Source organism: Rhincodon typus, chromosome 31, assembly GCF_021869965.1.
Source record: "Rhincodon typus isolate 14 chromosome 31, sRhiTyp1.1, whole genome shotgun sequence".
Classification (NCBI taxonomy): domain Eukaryota; kingdom Metazoa; phylum Chordata; class Chondrichthyes; order Orectolobiformes; family Rhincodontidae; genus Rhincodon; species Rhincodon typus.
The window spans coordinates 21,949,181-21,971,369 of NC_063362.1; the positions used below are offsets into that span (position 1 = coordinate 21,949,181).

The 22,189-nt window shown below is 41.7% G+C and overlaps 1 protein-coding gene across 1 annotated transcript in view; it reads right to left on the reverse strand.

Moving 5' to 3' along the window:
• Nucleotides 1–22,189, reverse strand: part of atp13a2 (ATPase cation transporting 13A2) — a 74,407-nt gene that overhangs the window by 1,661 nt on the left and 50,557 nt on the right. The window contains exons 12-24 of the mRNA XM_048614892.1: nt 21,627–21,785; nt 19,109–19,219; nt 16,950–16,996; nt 14,924–15,112; nt 14,608–14,811; nt 13,381–13,485; nt 12,922–13,081; nt 7,782–7,902; nt 6,372–6,496; nt 3,486–3,649; nt 2,027–2,134; nt 1,292–1,371; nt 7–79 (exon numbers count right to left, since the gene is read on the reverse strand). Coding sequence (XP_048470849.1) covers nt 7–79; nt 1,292–1,371; nt 2,027–2,134; nt 3,486–3,649; nt 6,372–6,496; nt 7,782–7,902; nt 12,922–13,081; nt 13,381–13,485; nt 14,608–14,811; nt 14,924–15,112; nt 16,950–16,996; nt 19,109–19,219; nt 21,627–21,785 — 1,646 coding nt within the window. The remainder of the gene's footprint in view (nt 1–6; nt 80–1,291; nt 1,372–2,026; nt 2,135–3,485; nt 3,650–6,371; nt 6,497–7,781; nt 7,903–12,921; nt 13,082–13,380; nt 13,486–14,607; nt 14,812–14,923; nt 15,113–16,949; nt 16,997–19,108; nt 19,220–21,626; nt 21,786–22,189) is intronic.

Consider the following 22,189-nt stretch of genomic DNA (forward strand, 5'->3'; position numbering starts at 1 on the left):
AGAGAGAGAGATTCCTGCATCTGCAGCTTTCAAAGCCCCACAGTCATTGGCTCCATCTCCACACATTCCTACACTGTATCTGGAGAAATAGAATGAATTAAAATCAGGAATTTACTATGTCACAGAAAAATACACATAACTCATTGTGGTTTGATTCTTAAACACTAAAGTACAAAATGACATATCTAGAATTTTACAACCAGCCACTTGAACTTTAATCTCCAAGAAACAACCTAACAATGTTAACAGTTAGTGATAATGTGCATTGCAGATTATACCACACAACAGGAAGCAGTCAAGTAGTCAATTTGGAAATCCCATTGTAATAATCATTCTCCCCAAAGTACTTATTTCAGGATGAAATGATTTATTCATTCCACAGCTGCAAACTGCTTCAGAATGGAAAGTTCACAGGACAATTCTCTGGCATGAATTTACGTTTTCTTTTAAAAGTCCTCTTCGGATTAATTTAGATTCAAATTGCAGCATTTGAAAACTGGGAGTGACCTAAATTATATTAATGCCTAGCCATTATCTTTTGGTGACTTTGAATGGCTCAGCAAGTTTGCTCATCAGTAACTGAGCTCACAGAATAGGAAGGCTCATGGTTCCATCCCTGATTTATACTATGGCAAGTAGGTACACAACTGGAGTCAATCTCAGGTAGGAAGGGGCAAAATTAGCTACAGTGCCTGGCTCCTGTCTTTATTGGAAAGTGATTCTGTATGAAGACGACGTTGTTTGTATTGTACCTGTTAAGAGTTAATGGCACAAACACAGGAGATGTTCAGCAGAATGCATATGGAACTATACACCAGAACATTACCATATTTAGAAAGAAGGGAGAAAATATGCTACAAAAGGTGTTTTCCCAGGTCCCTGCATTATCTTTGGTAAGAAGAACAGGCAGGTGTCCTGGTTCTTGGAATTTACCATTACAGTCCTTTAACCAGCAATTAATAGGGAGTGAGACAGTGCTCCTGGCATAACTCTCCACTTTTAACACATCCCAAACAGCAGCAGCTCAGAATATTAAGAGCAGATTATATACACTACAGTACTCCCTCACCACAAGTGCTGGAGTAACCAATACAGTCGGTTCTGCAACAACATGCGTTTCTTTAATGCGAATTGGCTTTAATGCGATTCCAGCCCCATTAGTTTAACTGGTGCGGCTATTGCACGATTTTCTTATAACGTGAGATCGCACGAGAACGGACCTATTGAGTTACATCAGAACCGACTGTACATCTCTTCTATATTTATTCTAACCATTCAATTGTTAACTTACTCCAATTTCTGTAAACTCTCCACTAGCTGTGTCTTCTGATTAGGAGCCATTCGGGCATAAACAGTACCTCGAATCAGAATCTGGGAATAAGCGTTAAAAACCAAAACAGATTAAAATTCCCACATTAATCCATTATTAAATAGACTCTGGCTTGTATTCCAGCTATGACTCTAACTACCGTTTTTCAACAGACTGAGCCTTATTTTTAAATATATTGTATTGGATTCAACATAAAACTGTTTCTAGTTCCCATCAGATGTGTATTCCTCCGTTTCACACAGATTTTGTAATAATGAATGCCCAAACTGAGCGGTGTCAGAGACATTGCACCTCCCCCCATCTAAGAAATATTGTCCCCTTTTCAAACCAGTTCTATTTAATTTTTTAACAGCATAGCTGCTCCTCAATAAATTTTGTGCACACATATACGTAGGAAAGAGCAAGCAGGCTAAAGAGATCACAGATTAAATATTGAAGCAGCTTGGTTTTCAAAAGTTAACACTGCAAGATTCAGAAATTGAAATCCTGGGGTCACAGTTTAATTTAGACTCATTATTACCAAGATCTATGCCAACCCATCCCCACTAATTGTGTTCTCCTCAGTATTACAAGACTCTGGACCTTTCCCATTATCATTATTACAGATTAACCTTAAGGCCAGAGTAATAAATAACATGCAATTCTCCTCCCAGATTTGCAGTAAATAGACAGTGAAAATCAGGCTCAAATACTAACCTTCTGTAGGAGATCTGGGAAATAGTCATAAACCACTGCAAAAGACTTTCCATTTAGTGCAAAGTGATAGGAAGATTGCTCTAGAGAGTGGTTCCCAGACTGTTGCTGCTGGAACAAATTATAACATAAATTACTTAAAAATAAACACCAAAGCTTTGGGCAAGTCTGACCAGAAGGGAGGCCATGTACAAATACATGACCGGTATATGGAAAAACCAAGTGCACCATCCCCAACTGCTTCCTTCCCCAGTCAATTCAGTGTTATTAAATATATAAGAGTCCACCACGATTGCAATAAAAAAGGCCAAAATAGAGCAAATGCTGGAAATCTGAAGTGCAACATGAAAATGCTGAAAATACTGAACAGTTCTGGTAGGTGTGGAGAGAAACAAATTTCAAAATTTCAAATTGGTGACCTGCTGTCAGACCTGTTGCACCACTTCTAATATTTCAGCTCTTACCATAATATTGCCATTAAGTTGCCAATACACTGTCTTGCATGTTTTTCCTCCTCAGTGCATCTTGCATCAAGACTCAACACTATTATTTCTCCTTTTAATAGCAGGACCTCAAAAAAAATGTGGTAAAACTCATTTTCCACAGGGTGTCATGGAACCACAGAATCCCTACAGTGTGGGAACAGGCCATTCAGCCCAATGGGTCCACACCGACCAAGCCTCTGAAGGGCATCCCACCCAGACCCATCTCCCTACCCTATCGCTGCATTTCCCATGGCTAACCTACCTAGCTGGCACATCCCTGAACATAATGGGCAATTTAGCATGGCCAATCCACCTAACCTGCACATCTTTGGACTGTGGGAGGAAACCGGAGTAACCCGCACAGACAGGGGGAGAATGTGCAAACGCCACACAGACAGTCGCCCGAGGGTGGAATTGAACCCGGGTGAGGCAGCAGTGCTAACCACTGAGCTGTTCAGTCTCTCAGAAGATTCCCTAGGCTGAAGGCGTTGTCTTGAGGAAGTTGAGCAAGTCAGGCTATACTTATTGAAGTTTAAAAGAATGACAAGTGATCTTACTGAAACATAAAAGATTTGAAAGAGCTCGACAGGTAGGTGCTGGGAGGATGATTTCCTTTGTGAGGGAATCTATATCCAGGTGCACAGTTTAAAATGGGGGATGTTCCATGAGACAGAGATGAGAAGGCATTTCTGCTCAAAGAAGTCTATTGGTCTTTGGAATTCTTTTCTGTGAAAGCACTGGTAACTGGGTTTTTAAATATATTCAGGGCTATGTTAGACAGATTTAGATACATATTAATGAAAGAATGACTGACTTATTTCAACAAGAAATGATAAACTAAGTTCACGGTGACCTCTTTTGTAGTTGCTTGCTAGGTCCACCAGCGCTACCATTATCGATCCAAAACATTGTTAATAATTTGCATAATTTTACAACCCAGAGGATAGTGTTTCCTGAAGTTCTACCTGACTACCTACCTCCATTCCATTCTGCTGACCTGGTGCTGGTTCTGATAGCAGGAATTTCACACAAGCAGGTTTACCACGAATGGACGGGGAAGCATTGGTAAAAATGACTCTATCATTCACACCCACCATCCCACAATTCCTGGCAACATTGAGAGCTGTTAACATGTTGTCTCCTGGAAGAAAGAAGATTCAACAAAATCACTGATAGCAAGGACCCAGGGTCAACATTAGATCCAGAACACCCAAAGGGTCAAAATGTTGGTCCTATAAAGACAAGCTATTGATCATGCCGAGTTAGCCAAAGCTGATGAGTAACCAGGTCTGAAATGGTGCATAATCGAGTGAAACAGTCGAACGATGTTTTTCTTCAACAAATTGAGCTTAGAGATAAGTAGTACTTTTTGTTGCAATTTGAGTTTTAACTTGACAGAAAGAAAACTGGGATTTTGGAAGAATAAACTGCCAATTCTAATGACAGTTCTGCAAAGGCAGAAGTTGCAAAACGGGATTCAACTGCATTCCAGAAGGTTCTGTGGTTATTTGCAAAGCTACTCTGCTTTGTCACAATCTGTGCTATTTTGTGGCAACTTTGCAATTGAACTGTGGGTTAGGGTTGATGGGGAAAGTTCTAAGGAGATGTGAGGGGCAAAGTTTTTTTTTTAAACAGTGTGGTAGGAGTCTGGAACATGCTGCCAGGGTTGGTGGTGGCAGCAAATACAATAGGGGCACTTAAGAGACTTCTAGATAAGCTCTCGAATATGCAAGAAATGGAGGGATAGGGCCCAAGGGCACGCAGAAGGGATTAGTTTAATTTGGCCAAAGGGCCTGTTCCTGTGGTTAAAAGTTCTATGTTCTACGTGGAGAGTTCCTCTGTGCCACAGAGGAAATGGTGAACTAACTTCCACGAACCAATAGGTTTCGCATCAAGCCAAAATAATGCTGCCCATGTTGAAACAGTTCACATCTCATCCAACAGCAGCGAGCGTCTGTTATGTAGACATCAGCATTCTATAACATCAGCATCACTATTACAAGCAAGATAAGTATCTGGCCAATATCGGTGACTTTGGAAGAACGGGATTTAATAAGTGAGACTACCTACATTATAAAACAACCTAGCTCCAAGCACCAGAGAGTCGTTGAAGCAAGTTCACACTTGCTACCATTGATTTGATTTGATTTTAATTGTCATATGCATTTTGTAACAAAGTGAAAAAAGTGCTGTATAGTGTCACCACCTTCCAGCGCCATCTTAAAACACAGAAAAATAAACAAAAACATTGAATATAGTGGCAGAAAAATAAAGAAAGCGTTCAACCATGGGCCTGGTGGCTAGGTATGAATCCTCGCTGCCACCACCGCAATGAAGTTGTCACTTCAGCACCATCTCAATTCCATCGATACCCTTGCCACGAGAGTCCTTGCTGCACTTCACTGATGCAGGCGGATATCGCACCAGCCCAAACTCGACTCTGCCGCCATGAGTCTGCTTCGGGCCCACCTTGTCAATTTAGCAGCTGCTGATGCCCTCAGGTCTTGTACTGGGCCTAAACTCGTCTCCGCCGCTGCCTCCTCCATGAATCCGCGCTGGACACAGAGCTGCTGGGAACCCAAACTCGCTTCCACAGCAGCAGCTATGAACACAGCGTTAGGACCACCTCATTGATGGGGAGGTCGCCAGGAACTCAAACTTGCCTCAGACACCTCGACCAAGCTCTTCAATGAAAACAACCCACGTCCTCAAACCAAGCCTGAAAATGTCAGCAGCAAGAGTCTATCACACAAGAGTTTGTGAAACTGGGACCAGTTGAAGGAAAGGCCTGTTGGTTACATTGCTGCAGAAAGGGTGAGCAATAAAAGACTCTTGCTTCTATGTACTGATTCCAGCTGGGGAGGTGGTGGCACAGTTGTAAAATCACTGGACCACAGCCCCTGACAGAACTTAAGCTGTTAATTTTACAAAATCTGGAATTTGAAGCCAGTCCCAATAATGGTAACCATGAAACTACCAATCATTGTAAAAACTTACCTCAATCACTGATGTCTTTCAGAGAAGGTAATCTGACATCTTTACCTGGTTTGGCTTATATGTGACTCCAGATTTGCAGCTATGTCGTCAACTTTTAAACATATTAGGGCAATTAATGATGGACATCTGATGCTGGCATTGCCAGCAACACACACATACACCATGAGAAGAATAAAAAGCAAATTACAGAGCTGAAGATTCCCTCGCACAAGACCATGTATGATAATTGTAACCTGAAAGTTGATTCGAAGGTAGGATTTAAACTCTACTCTTACAAGTCATGAGGTTTCCAAGCTCATGGCTTAGTCTGGATTCACTTGGATGTTCTCTTTGGATTCACTTGGATACTCTCTTCCAGTAGCAATGGTGAAGAAATCAGAGTTAACTTGGCTTTTCTGGACTAGCAGGGTCATTGGTGGGGCAGAAGGGATTCATTAACAAAACTCTAACATTCTGATCATTTTCCAAGGGCTTTTGCAGAGATGATGATGTCAACTGAGTACAAATGATGGCCTCAATGATGAAACATCCTGATTGTACCGTCCAGACACACAACTGCTACCTGAGTTAGATACCAAACAGCTGCTGCGACATGTGGGACTGTAACCCTGTAAGAAATCAACATCTCCAGATATGGGAGAAAATCATGATGATGGGGGGGGGGGAAAAGATTGAAAATCATAAAGGAAAAGAAAGAAACAAAATACAGATCCTGATTACTGCATGGGGAAGTACTAACAACAGGAACCAATAGAGGGCAGTCTGTGATCAATATAAACCTCAGAAAAAGGTTTCCTTCCCTTTGGCCTGGAACATCTGTGCAACTTCATTACAGCAAATTCCCCACGTGACCCCAAATCTCCTACCTGTCACCATAACAGTACGGAAATTGGCTCGATTCAAGCGCTCAATGATGGGCTTCGTTTCTGGCTTCAAGATATTTTGCATGATGAGGAATCCTAGGAATGTCATCTCACTATCCACAAAATTCCTGGTAAAGAAAACACAACTACTGAAGCCTTCAATTCAGCCAGACACTGCAGCTCACTGTGCAACACATGTAGGTGGAACCTATTGTCCTAGAGGTTACACCCTAGTTTCAATGTATCTAAATACTGAAATTAGAGAGGATAGAGCAGTGAAGATTTTGCATAAATGTTGTATTGTTAGCAAGTAAGAATTGCCAAGGCTCATGTTACAGAACAGCAAGAGAATAGTGATTAGTTAAGGCCACATATGTGACATGGGAGGAATAAAAAAAAGGAAGAAAGAGAACGAGCCAGGCCTCTGGAGGTCCTGTGAAAGAAAGAGGAGGAGACAGTGTTCCAAGTCTTAGTTTTAACACAGGATGGAATGGGGGAATTAAGAGTTTGTTAAACTGAGTCTTTAACTGCAAGGAGGGACAAGGGCCAAGGAGTAGCCGATGGAGTTTAATTTAGATAAATGTGAGATGCTGCATTTTAGAAAGGCAAATCAGGGTGGGACTTGTACATAATAATGGTAAGATCCTTGAGTGTCGCTGAACAAAGAGACCTTGGAGTGCAGATTCACAGTTCCTTGAAAGTGGAGTCGCACATAGATAGGATAGTGAAGGCATTTGGTATGCTTGCCTTTATTGGTCAGTGCATTGAGTGTAGGAGTTGGGAGGTCGCATTGCGGCTCTACAGGACATTAGACACCGTTAGAATACTGTGTGCAATTCTGGTCTCCCTGCTATAGGAAGAATGTTGTGAAACTCAAAAGGGTTCAGAAAAGATTTACAAGAACGATGCCAGGATTGGAATGTTTGAGCTATAGGGAGAGGCTCGATAGGCTGGGGCTATTTTCCCTGCAGCGTCGGAGACTTAGGGGTGACCTTCTAGAGGTTTATAAAATCATATGGGGCATGGACAGGATAAACAGGCAGGGTCTCTTCCCTGGAGTAGGGGAGTCCAAAACTAGAGGGCATAGCTTTAAGGTGAGAAGGGAAAGATTTAAAAGGGACCTAAGGGGCAACTTTTATACGCAGAGGGTGGTCCATGTATGGAATGTGTCTGCCAGAGGAAGTGGAGGAGGTGGGTACAGTTACAACATTTAAAAGGCATCTGGATGGATATGAATAGGAGGGGTTTAGAGGAGTATGGACCAAATGCTGGGACTAAATTTATTTAGGATATCCAGTTGGAATGGACGAATTGTACCGAAGGGTCTGTTTCCATGCTGTACATTTCTATGACTCTAATGACTCTAAGAGAGGAAAATTCAGAAAAATTATTACCATAACAGTAGCTACGCACCTTTCTAGCTTATGTACTGCCTCAAAGGTAATGTCTTGACCTAGTGTTTTGTATGCAAGTGCCAAAACTCTGTACCCATCTCTGGCATAGTACCTTAACATTTCTGAGAAATCAGCAGGAACTGTAAGTAAAAACAAACAAGTATATAAGTGAATGGCCTACTTCTGCACCTACATCATATGGACTTATAGGTTGCAAATATAAGCAAATCCACAGAAATATGCCTCTCATTTCAACCAAAGTATAGAATCCCATGGACCAAACTCCTGCTCATTCCACTGACATTTATCACAACCTCATTTTGTTAATTTGTTTTTCCACCCAGTTGATGAGCAGTTGGAACTCATTGCCTGAAGAGTGATAGAGGCAGAAACCCACATCACATTTAAGACACTTGGACGTTAACTTCATGTGCTATAATCTACAAAGCTACAGATCAAGATCTGGAAGGGGGGATAATATTGTATCGTTCTTTTCAGCTGGTTGAGAAACAACAGGCCTGGTGTTCTATCATAATGTACCTGTGTTTTCACCATTAACTACCACACATACTATGATGATACTACTTCTCATTACACTTTGTCCATTGTTTCTTCAAGATTCTCTATCACATGTTACATATCAGAGCTTCCACCATGTTCTCCTTTGTCCTCAGTTCAGTACCTCCCTACAATATGTAGACAGGACCCTCTATAAAGGTTCAAACCTATTTTCCTTACTTCTGCTATCATCATTTCCCCCAAAACTCAGACGTGATAAAGTCTCCTATGGCTTCAGCTTAAACTTAAACCAGCCTTCTCACTGAACTGATTGTTACCCACCACTTCTGCTGCCTCCAAATATGTTCTTTCCTCTTCACTCCACTTTTTGATGTGACCATTTCCCCTCATACATGCAGATTCACTCTTTCACCATCCTTGCCAGCTGCTTCTCCTGCAAATGCAGAAGATACAACATGCGTTCTGCCACATCACTGCCCAGGGCCACCAAACATTTCCTTTGAGTGAGAAAACTGATTTACTTGCACTTTCTCCAACCTACTGTACTTTATCTGCTATTTCCTACACAGTTATGGGACCAAATATATCAGTTAATCATTTTACCAAGCACCCCTATTTTGACCACAAATGTAAACTCAAACTCTGACACTTGCCACTTTAATTCTCAAACCCAATTACACTATGGCCTCTCCAACTCTGCCCGTCAACATTATTTGAATGGAGCACAATGCAAATTCCAGAAATACTTTTCCACTAAGCTAGTTATGGTTCCTCTGGCTTTAACTGCATTCAAGAATGTTGACCTCAATTACAATGGTCTTTTCCGTTTGACAGGAAATACTGGTAATGCAGATTGATTAGTCACTGTTTTGGTGGAAACAGGTTGTTCCTTGGAGTGTGTTCCCATTGGGTCACAGAGCTATCAGGATAGGGTTGTTATGCAATGTTGGTGTAAAATCTTTTAGAACAATTTAGCTAGAGAGCGGCACAGTGGTTAGCACTGCTGCCTCAGTGCCAGGGACCCGGGTTCGATTCCAGCCTCGGGCAACTGTCTGTGTGGAGTTTGCACATTCTCCCAGTGTCTGCATGGGTTTCCTCCGGGTGCTCCAGTTTCCTCCCACAGTCAAAAGATGTGCAGGTTAGGTGGATTGGCCATGCTAAATTGCCCTATATGTTCAGGGAGGTGTAGATTAGGTGGGCTATAGGGGGATGGGTCTGGTGGGATGCTCCGAGGTTCGGTGTGGACTTGTTGGGCCGAAGGGCCCGTTTCCACACTGTAGGGATTCTATGATGATTCTATAGAGACTGAAGCCGTTTTCAGCTTCCCCTTCTACCTGCATTCCGACTCATTCTTAACACCTCAGCTACTCGTGTAAACTGTCTTGTAAAAATCTTTAATATCTCTCATTACACAGCTACTTCTTATCATTCCAGCCATTTAGTCATTTTCTGCCTTAGCCTTAAGCACTTCTTCAGAAGGGTCTAGGCCCGAAATGTCAGCCTTCCTGCTCCTCTGATGCTGCTTGGCCTGCTGTGTTCATCCAGCTCTACACCTTATTATCTCAGATTCTCCAGCATCTGCAGTTCCTTACTATCTCTGAAACAGTTTCCATTAACACCTATTTAACATTTACTACTTCCCTCTGCTTACCGTCAGCGATCCCTTTGTCTACGTCCCTTTTCTCCCTCTCTCTGGACACAGTTTCCATCTATCCATCTCATTCCTTCCTCACATTCTCCATCATCAGCATAAATACCATCTTTTCAATTCAGACAAAATGGTCACTGAATTTGAAACAACAAGGTGTAGAGCTGGATGAACACAGCAGGCCAAGCAGCATCAGAGGAGCAGGAAAGCCGACATTTCGGGCCTAGACCCTTCTTCAGAAATGGGGGAGGGGAAGGGCGTTCTGAAATAAAGAGGGAGAGAGGGGGAGGTGGATGGAAGATGGATAAAACAGCAGATAGGTGGAGAGAGATCCACCTTGTTATCTTAGATTCTCCAGCATTGGCAGTTCCTACCATCTCTGAATCAATTTTAACCCCACTGCGAAGCCTCTTCTAAGGATGCCTACCTTGGAAGAAGTTATCCTCCTCCCTCCTGAAAGACCTCAGTGGATCTCTCTCCACCTATTTTCTCCTTTATCCATCTTCCATCCGCCTCCTCCTCTCTCTCTATTTATTTCAGAATCCTCTTCTCCTCCCCCATTTCTGAAGAAGGGTCCAGACCCGAAACGTCAGCTTTCCTGCTCCTCTGATGCTGCTTGGCCTGCTGTGTTCATCCAGCTCTACACCTTGTTATCTCAGATTCTCCAGCATCTGCAGCTCCTACTATCACTGAACTTGAAACATTCCTTTTTCTTTGCCCCAAAGGTGCTGCCAGACCTGCTGAGTTTCTCTAGCAGAGATAGTAGGAACTGCAGATGCTGGAGAATCTGAAGGAGGGTCTAGGCCCGAAACGTCAGCCTTCCTGCTCCTCTGATGCTGCTTGGCCTGCTGTGTTCATCCAGCTCTACACCTTGTTATCTGAGTTTCTCTAGCACTTTGATTTTGTTTGAGTATCAACCTGAATGTCCTTCCAACACGCTCTAATGGCAAGTGGTGACAGTGGGAGAGATTCATGGTCAGCCATGTGATCGAGAGAAAATTGGATCACTCTGGACTACAACATGCATCCAGTCACAGCATTAATCTCCCTGAGGTTCAGTTGGATGGACAGCCAGAGTGGATCAGATTGGTGCCAACAGCAGGGGGTACGACCCTCACTTCAGTGACGATTGATTCAGAACCTGATTTTCTGCCCTACTGGTGGTGCAGGTTGTGGTGATGAGAGTCAGACCTGCCTTCGGGCCGGGAACTCAAGAAACAAAAAAAAACGTTGTTGATTTGGTAACACCATAATGCCTTACTTCAGTAACAAACCTGGAAACCTTAGAACACGTTGATAAATGGAAAAATTCTTAGGAAAATACAACACCCTCACTGAAATAAAATTCACCAGAGAGGAGGAGAAGAACAAACAGCTCCCATTCCTGGACGTCATGGTAGAGCGCAAGACAAATGGGGAACTCCGAACGAAAGTACACAGAAAAGCCACGCATACGGACCAGGTACTGAACTTCAACATTAACTATCCCAACACACACAAAGCTGCGTGCGAACACTATTTAAACGGGCCACAACACACTGCAGCAACATAGAACTACGCCAAGAGGAAAAAGAATACCTCTTCCAGGTTTTCAAGGATAATGGATATCCAAAAAACTGGGTCAGAAGATGCCTACACGAACATCAGGAAGATACTGCACACCCCGACACACTCATCACACTACCCTACATCAGGAACACATCGGAACTAACCACAAGACACCTACGACCGCTGGGCATCAGAATGGCACACAAGCCCACATCAACCCTACGACAACTGCTCACCCGAACTAAAGACCCAGTCCCCGCCATGGACTGCACCAACATCGTCTACAAGATCCCCTGCAGAGACTGTGAGAAACACTACAATGGACAAACAGGAAGGAAACTAACAACAAGGGTACACGAACACCAACTGGCTACAAAAAGACACGACCAATACTCACTCATCTCAATCCACATGGATAAGGAGAACCACCAATTCGACTGGGACAACACCAAAATCCTGGGACAAGCTAAGCAGAGACAGGCACGGGAATTCCTAGAAGCCTGGCACTCCACAAAGAAAGCCATTAATAAACACATAGAACTTGACCCCATATACATTCCACTACGAAGGAAAACCGGAAGTAAGGCAATCCAGCTCAACGGACTCCAGAGTTTAAAAACCAGATGGGAAAACACACCGACGCTTCATCGGAGGCTGCACTGAGGATGTTACCCAGCAGGGTAACGAAACGTCTGCAGAACAACAAACCAGCTCAGCGAGTCAACCAACCTCAACACCCACAACCCGAGCTACAAATCTACACCAAAACTTTAGCAAAATACACTCTGCAAAGTTCGAATGGGCCCTGATTTTAAGTGTCAGATCATATTCATTTTTTTGAAAATCTGGCTTATTAGGAGCAATAAAATCAGAGCCTATATCACATTTAAGACAGGAGGAGTTGTTGGGTGTCTGAAGGATCAGGGCTTCCTCACTCAGTCCAGTGAGGTGGCTTCCACCATTTTGTTCTCTACACTCACCCCTAACTGAGGTACTTCTACAACTTGCCTAGCTAACCAGAAAGGTTACTTGCAATTCATCCTCCTGATGGTCTTTGACACGGTCTTTGAGGGACTTTACATACACAGGCCACAATGAAGTAGTTTTCTTCATGAGTAAATTACTTCTGTCCATTTTCCTCTGCATTGAAGAAATTGTCCCTCCATCCCTAAAGCATGGAAGAGCATGAAAACCAAAGTACCTCAAATTCATTTTTTTTTGGGGCGAGTGGTGGAGGAGGAGGATGAGGAGGAGGAGGAGGAGGAGGACGAGGAGGAGGAGGAAAATCGCTCGAACATCAAAAATTTAGGCGGTTGTCAAAGTTTAGAATAGCTAAATCGAAGTTTAAAATGCTAAACGTAACAGATTCTAAACATCCTTAAAATTACTTCATACTTTTAGGATATACAATATTGATCCCAAGCTGAGAGTTTTAGTCAATTACCCGTTTCCTTTATACAGAGACTCGCAACCATCTCAGGTGCTCCCTTCAAATACGCTTCTATTGGCAAATTTCCTGGTTTCTTTACGATCACACTCATTCTCTGAAGTGATGAAGCAAAGGGAAAACGGTGAAGAATCCCCAAATTCATCTCTTGTTTCTGCTGGAGTGGAGAAAACAAACATGCAGCAAGTTTGTGGATTGGGCCTTGTTACTTATTCACTTTCAGGAGTTTCATCTTGATTCTGTCTCGTCATATTCAGGAAAGCAGCACAACCTGTAGGTCGACTACCCCACCAGCACAATATCACTTTGAAGCAGCTAACTTACAAATGAAAATGAAACGAAGCTAAAACAAATATTGTCAAGTTTGTGTAGATGGAATTTAAATGGGGGGATTTGTGTCTGAGATTATAACACTGCTAAATACTGTCTTGTCTGCAAGAATTAAGCAATACTTACACTTCCATAAAATGGTTCTTCTAACAGTGGAGGTTTTAAAATGGCCACAACTTTCATTCCAAATTGTGAAACAACATCTGACTTTGTAATCTCATCTGACAGAATCTGAAAGAGTAGATTTTCAATGTAAAGGGAAGTAATTTACAGAATAACTCAATACAGAGAACCAACACAGCTTACATATACTCTCAGCCAAACAGCAGTGAGAACAACTGCACCAAAATGAACAGAAGACATGAACAACTCTGGATCCAGATCAAAGTTATGACAGTTTTCCTAGTTATACTCTTGAATGTTAATACTCCAGGAATCATGCCATAGTGGAAAAGGGTCAGAAATCACATGACAACAGGTTATGGTCCAACAGGTTTATTGGAAAACACAAGCTTTCGGAGCCTCACTCCTTCTTTAAGTGTTAGTCACCTGAAGGAGTCTGGGTCCGAAAGCATGTATTTTCAAATAAACCTGTTGGACCATAACCTGGTGTCATGTGATTTCTGACCTTGTCCACCCCAGTCCAACACCAGCACCTTCATATCATAGTGGAACAGGACATGGGTTTTGTCATATTGATACACATCAAGCAAGCATCAGGGGTTTATCAATACGATGGATTGTGGGAGGGTGGGGTGGTGATTGACGGTTTGGATGCAAAGTAACCATCAGGGTGCTAATGAATTCCTTTTACCAGGTGACTTCAACTTTGCCATCCTCAAGTCACTGCACAGCACCAAGTGACCTTGGTAAAGAATACAATGAGTGGGTAGAAGTGCGAGGCCAACAACGTACTTCTAAATGACTAATTATGTTTGCGATTTACTCTTTTGTTCTGTTAGCTCAGATTCAAGAGTAAGAAATAAAAATGCCATCCTACCCGCATTCTTTAGTCCACTGTTATAACTGCCTGACTTAGTTTTAATTAATGTAAAATATCTCATGACACCATTCAAATAAGACAAAGGCACCCACCCAGCAGTGCTGGCCAATATTGCTGTGTAACTATTTCCACGAGAAGATGTTGTGTAACTCCAAATATAATTAACACAAATATCTGGAAAACTAAGTTTTAACTTTGGGCATTAACCTGCCTATTGTGGATCTTGTAAAGGAAGCTGTATTTTGTTTAACAACAAAAAGAGCGAATCAACTAATTGAAATCTTGCCCTTCTTTTAGAACCACTATTATAACATAGCACATTAGAAAATCCTGTCTCCAAGCCAACTCACCCAACCAGTTGATTCAATCATCTTAAGGTCAAGTGGGTCACCAATTGGTTGATTATTCAAAAGGGTGACACTATGACAGGTGGCTAAAGCATGGAGTATTGGACCACTAACATGCCAGATGTCATGAATAATTGGCTCAAAAGTCTTGTTCACCACAGGTACAACTCCCCAGACGTCCAGGCCTTCTTCTGTAAGTGTTCCAGTCTGAGGGGAAGAGATTAATTTAAAGAATGACTGCTATAATTTCATACACAACAATGCATCAGGGCTTACTGAATTCCAATCAATCATTGTGGTTTATGCCAATCTACCTTACCTTATCAAAGCAGATGACTTTTAGTTTGCCACAGATGTTGATGCGTGGTGGACTAATGCAGAATATCCCATATTTTTTCAATCTGTTCTGGGCATATATTGTCCCAACAGTCATTGCAGCAGGTAGAGCGGGTGGAACAATAATAGTGATCAGATCTAGGACACGTTTCACCAATCGTCCTACTGACACCTGCAGTAAGCAGAAAACACTTTACAGGAGACCAAAAGATGATAAAATGAGCTCTATTAAAGAGCTGATATCCCAAATGAATTCCTGTGCTTAGACTATTGAGTATAGGAGTTGGGATGTCATGCTGAGGTCACTTTTAGAGTACTGTGTACAGTTACAGTCGCCCTGCTTTGGAAGGATATTGTTAAATTGGAGAAGGCTCAGAAAATATTTACAAGGATGTTGCCGCGACTGGAGGGTTTGAATTATAATGGAGAGGTTGGGACATTTTTCCACTGGATGGAGAAGGTTGAGGGGTGGCCTTACATAGATTTATAAAATCATGAAGGGCATGGATAAAGTGAATAGAAACTGTCTTTTCCCTAGGATAGGGAAGTTCAGAACTAGAGGGCACATTAAGATGAGAAGAGAAAGATTTAAAAGGGACCTAAGGGGCAACTTTTTCACAGAGTGGTTCATAACCAGAATGAGCTGCCAGAGGAAGTGGCAGATGCAGGTACGGTTACAACAATTAAAGACATTTTAGAGGTACATGAATCAAAAAGGTTCAGAGGGATACAGGCCAAATGCAGATAAGTGGGCATGATTTAGTTGTGGAAACTTGGCCGGCATGGATGAGTTGGACCAAAGGGTCTATTTCCGTACTGTGTGACTCGGTGAAATGCAACACTTGAAGCACAAATTGGGAAGCACAACATAATCACTAGGATTCCTCAATATATATTCTGTGAAGGGAAGTTCCAGGCTGGTAATAAGCCATTGAAAAAGAACTGGCCATATCAGTTTCCATTGCAACAACCAGTCACTTAAAAATATAAACCGTGGATCTTTCCTCTTAGCATCAAGTGGACTTGGGGGACAGACAATAAAAGGGCAACTGTTTTTCTCAATGAAATCACAACCTCTTCAGATATTACAAGGTGAGCCATTCACTGCAAAAATTCACTTGGAAATGACCATTGAAGTTCAATTTTTAACTACTCTGTAATTAACTGAGCAAGTATAATTTAAGTCAGCAGTTATTACTAAAGTGCTGCAAACCTGCTATAACGCAACAGGGAGATACCCTTATAAGTCATTATCATGTTTGCGATTAAAAAAAATCTCTACTCTGCTCACCGATACCAATGGAAATCTACCCCCAAGCTTTCTCTGAGCATTTGTCATAACAATCATCATTTCAAAATACTTCACATTTAGATTATTGACATAGCCTACCATGGAAATTAAAAGCCTTCAATCGAGTTACTGTTTAGAAATAATTGAGAGACAATATTCTAGAGCCTTGCCTTCCTTTAAATACAAAGGTTCTCCCAAAGCCACAGCAAATTAACAGTGGGAGGTAGCAGGTGGAATTTGAGTTTCTGAAGACAATTGGAGTAATGCAGGCTGGCTGCCATGCACTGTAAATATTGTACTTCATCACTTTAGTTTCTTTTCAACAAAAATTCTAAGATCGGAGGATCAAACAAAATCATTCAGAAATTCCATAACAATTTGCAATCTTCTCCCCACTTCTATGTCCCGAAAATTCCAAGATTTCAGCTCCTGACTATAGCTCCTCTTTCTTTATTGAGGAGAGCCTGATCTCCATGTAATGTCTCCAACACAGGACAACCAAGACAGTTACATACTTGGGGCATCAGTCGAATTTTGGGGCTTACGGTATACCATAATCATGAGCATTTGGAGAATTGAACACTTCGAGAATTGAACACTTCAAGAATTGTATATCAAGTATGATTTTGAGGAAGTGTGACTAGTCTATGATCAAATGTATGAACCCAAAACCTAAAAACATAACTGGCAGTAATAATAAAGAACTCAAAACACTTACCTTCTGCCTCTCTAAAATCACAATGCTGTATATGTCCCCAATCAGAGCTAGAAAAGCAAAAAAAAAACTCAACTGTTAGTCTTGAATTATGCATTATCACAGATTCCACCTCTCAAACCATTTGATTCAATTTCTTGAGTAAGAGTAGAAAAGTAACGGTGGCATCCAGCTTCTTCAACATGTCTCTCCTAAAGGCACCAAGTCATGCTGGGGTCCATTTCCCCAAAGATATCTATTTTGTCAAATGGACATTCTTTATGGATTAACCTAGTTAGTGCTGGAAGGCTATTTGACCAGAAGTGGCATCACAACCAAACTTGACATGGTCCTACCCAAGTCCTAAGTCATTGCTTAAAAAAAGTTTCACTGCTTTATATTGAAACTAGTTTAGATCAGTCTGGAAGAACAGCACTCATGCACAGCACCCTTAAATTTAACCTATCCAATTTGATCCATAGTTTTTATTTTTTATTGTCAATTCTATTGTCAGGAGAAGGGAGCTACTTTTAGTGATGAAATCTATTGGATAACAGCCTCCTGGAATCTAATTTACTGAGAACCATGGTAAAGTGGCTTTGAAAAATATATCTATATTATCAGAGACCACATTCATCTAATCAGAAAGAATTACAAATGTTGCATATCATAATGTCTTGAACATCAATATGTAGGTCAATGCTAAGCAGGGTGCTGCTTGAGAGCACTGTTGATGACCCTTCCGTCACTTTACTGATGATTGGCCAAATTGCATTTGTTCTGCATTCTGTTAATACAGGACATACCTGGCCAATTTTCCACTGTTGGAACAAAGGTCCAATCCCTGGCCTAGAGTGGGAATATGCTGGGCCATGACGTTGCACACTTTCTCACTGATGTCCAGTCTTGAGCTGTTAGATTTGTTCAAAGTCTATTCCATTTGGCACTGTGATAATGCCACAAAACATGATAGAGGGTTTCTTCTATGTGAAGGCATAATTTCATTTCCACATAGACTATGCAGTGATCACTCCTACAGATATTGTCATGGGCAGACGCATCTGCAGCACGCAGATTGGCGAGGATGACACCAAGTAAAGGTTTCCCTCTTGTTGGTTCCCTCATCTGCTGCAGACCCAGACTTGCAGTTATTTCCTTTAGGATTCAAACAGCTTGATTAGTCATGGTGCTGCCAAGCCACTCTTGATGATCAGTGAAGTTCTGGACCCAGAGTACATTCTGCAGCCTTGCTACCCTCAGTGCTTCCTCCACATGGTCTTCAACATGGAATATTGATTCATCAGCTGAAGATCTCCTTGTCCATGTTTGACCTGATGCCATGAGATGCCACTGAGTCAATGTTAAGGGTGCCTAGACAATCTCTCCCAACCAGATATTACTGTGCCACCACCACTGCTGGTTCTGTCTTTCTAGTGAGACAGACATAACCAGGGGCAGTAATAGTGTTTTCTGGGATATTGCAAGTTACCCTCCATGCCACTCACCATCCTGACTTGGAAATATATTGCCATTCGTTCTGTGTTGCTGGATCAAAATCCTGGACCATCCTCCCTAACAGCACTATGGTTCTATCTACAGCACATGGAGTGCAGTAGTTCAAAGCAGCAACTCTCTGCCATATTTTCAAGGGCAACCACAGATGGGTAATAAATTCTCATCAGCAATGCCCACATCTTGTGAATTAATAAAAATAAAGTAAGAATCAAGCACATTGCCAGTTCTGAGGAAGGGTCACTGGACCCGAAATGTTAACTCTGTTTTTCCCTTCACAGATGCTGCCAGACCTGCTGAGCTTTTCCAGCAACTTTGTTTTTGTTTCAACCACATTGCTGTTGTTCTGGAGTCACATGTAGGCCAGAATAGGCAAAGACAGCAGGTTTCCTTCTGAAAGGACATTAGTGAACCAAATGGGTTTTTACAACAATGGTTTCACTGTCATTAGATTTTTAAGTCTAGATTTTTTTTAAAAATTGTATTAATGCTGAATGTACCCTGGTGGAATTTGAATCCAGGTCCCCAAAACATTGCCTGGGTCCCTGGATTACAAATCCAACAACAAACCACTAGGCCATTGTCTCCTTCCCTAAAAAAGCGAGGGAGGTTCCATCACTTGCATACACCAAAAGCGCAACTCTTCCCTTCACAAATGAAAAACAGCTTACCGAGTATTGCAAGGAAGATGATAAATTTCACAGCATCTTTGTAGAACTTAAATCCTAGAGGTTTTGGGTACAGAATGGAACTGATCAGTTCTCCTTTAGCAGTACAAAAGCCTGGAGGAAATAAAAAAAGAGAGGGGAGTTGTCACTGATTGGAAAATGTTTAAACAAAAGATGTACAAAATTGATGATGGGGTGGAATTTCATTACATTTGACTACTACACGTTGACATGCATCATGCCAATTCCTGTATCAGAGCTAAAAAAGAAACCTCTTCCACCTTTGTTCACATTTCAAAGTAAAGTTTGATTCTGAATTGAATTTACTTTGAACTGTAATTATTGGAGGACTGTATTTTAATACAATGCCTCAACACCACCCATTAAAAAAAATTTTCTACACCTCCTATGCATGAAAATAAAATCCACTAGCCAGTAAAAGCTAACCTGATGAGACTCAGGTCAGGTGCCCCAAGCAGAAAAGAATGCCTTGCATTGAGAAGGCTGCTATCCTTTAGTGGGTCACCTTTTAATTCAGAATACTAGTAAGAGGTCTGGTGCCTTAGAAGCATTTTGTTTCTGCGACCAGTAAAAGCAATTTTTTTGGCAATTATATTGGAGAATATACACAGTTGGAGAATCCTGCCTCAAAGTATATAAACCTTCAATTTATATTTGTACCTTAACACTTAAAACTTTTTTATAATAAGTCATGCAAAACTTCAAAATTAAAAGGCTTTCACCATGAAGTAAGTAACACTTTCCCAGCAATACATCTCATTTCTGGCTGAAAGGCATAGAAAAATACTCATTCTCAAACCTTTACCTAGCATCATTAACCTTTGCCATTTATGGTGTCCTGCCTTCCAAACTCCATTGAGCTTCCTCCTTTGAGCTATTCCCTTTTCCACACAAAGAAGTATCCCATCCTACCTCTTTCCCTGGCTCTAACAGCTTCCCACACTGTTAAATTTGATTTCTTCCAATTCCGAGGACAGGTCTGTGGACTGAAGCGTTAACTTTGCTCCTCTCTCCACAGATGCTGTGTCATCCAATGAGTATTTCCAGCTTCTACAGTTTTAAGTTCTGCCTTTACCACCTGAAAATTAGGTGTGTTTCAAAATCACTTCCGCCACTTTGTCCTTCTCCATTTTTAGATCAGCAATCTTCAGCGGTGACATTTCTTGGAATAAAACCCTATACCACCAAATTTCAGATCACGTCCTGGGTCCTCAGATCAAGGTTTGAGATCAGGCAACGAGAATACAAAAATAAAACAGTGTTCTCATATAACATATCGGCAGGCTCATGGGATACATATGCTTTGTGGTTTACATGGCAGAGCTCACTGCTATCAGTCCATTGACAATATCTATTCCTAGGCATGTCTTGAATTAAAACTGCCATTTATAACACAAGAAAAAGGAGCAAGGATAGGTCATTCAACAAGATCATGGCTAATTGCCTCAGGCCTCAACTCCTCTTTCACGTCAGTTTATTACAGCCCTGGACGTCTATTTCAAAATCTACTCTTTTTCATTACTTCCAGTGATCTAACCTTCACAAATCTCAAGTAGAGAATGCTAGGCATTCACTACCCACAGGGAGAAGAATTCCTTCACATCTCAATTTAAATGTTCTGTAACTATGTCTCTAGTTTGAGATTCCTTAGCTAGTGGAAATATCTTCTCAGAGTCATAAAGTAATAGAGCATGGAAACAGGCCCTTCAGCCCAAACTGGTCCATGCTGACCATGGTGCTCACTCAGCTAGTTCCAATCGCCCTGATTTGATCCGTATCCCTCTAAACCCTTCCCATCCAAATGTTTTTAAAATGTTCCTTTTATACCTGCCTTAACCACTTTCTCTGGCATCCCATTCCATATATGCACCACTCTCTGCATGAAGAAGCCCCTCAGGTTCTTCTTAAATCTTTCCCCTCTAGTTTTCAATTCCCCATCTCTGGGAAAAAGGATGAATGCATATAGTCTACCTATGCCCCTCATGATTTTATACACCTCAATAAGGTCACCCCTCATTCTCCCACGTTCTAAGGAATAAATCCTGTCCAACCACCCCTACAACTCAGGCCAACAAGTCCTGGCAACATCCTTGTAAATCTTCTTTGCACACTTTCCAGTTTAACTATGTCTTTCCTATAGAAGGGTGACCAAAACTGTATACAATATTCCAAGTGCAACCTCACCAACAACTGTTACAACTGTAACATAACGTCCCATCTCCTATGCTCAATGCCTTGACCAATGAAGGTCAGCATGCTAAATGCCTTCTTCACCACCCTGTCCACCTGTGACGCCACTTTCAACGAACTATATACTTGTACTCCTAGGTCCGTCTGCTCCACAACACTCCTCAGGACCTTACCATTTGCAATTTTAAAATCCACCCCCTTAGCAATTAAGGCCAAAATGTCACATGCCTTCTTAATTACTTGCTGCACTTGTAAGTTAACTTATTAAACTAACTAATTTACCTGACCCCTGGCTCTACCCATTCAGTACCTGTTCTCACGACTACAGCCACCACCTGCTGATCCACATTGTAGGTCTTTGACTGGAGGACCTCAGTTCCACAGAAGAGTGTGTGCCGTTTGTGTTCTTCAGGTGAATAGTACATGTCCTGATCGGATAATGGGGTTTTCATCACTGGTATGCTCTCACCTGCCAAAATATCAGAGCAGCATTGAATCCTTTGCTGAAAGTATGTTTCTTACTGTTACTGCAGTGAAAAAAGTCTTCCACATCCTACCAATGTGTTCATAAATAGTGATTTAATAGTACAGAACTAGAGTATTACTGAAGAAAGGGCACATTTTGTCAAAGCTTTATATCGTGCGCATATCAGGACAATCAGCAAGAATAGGAAGCCAAAGGAAAACAACATTTATATTGTTATGACAGGACAGTGCAGATTGGTTAGCATGTAGACTCTAGTAGAGGTGTTGCCATGGAGAACACGACTGTAATGACAATTAGCAGTTAACTGCCGCTTTGTTTACATTTTAAACCAGGAAAATTGATGCTGATTGGTCAGGGCATTGCACAAAATTGAACCAGTGAACGTC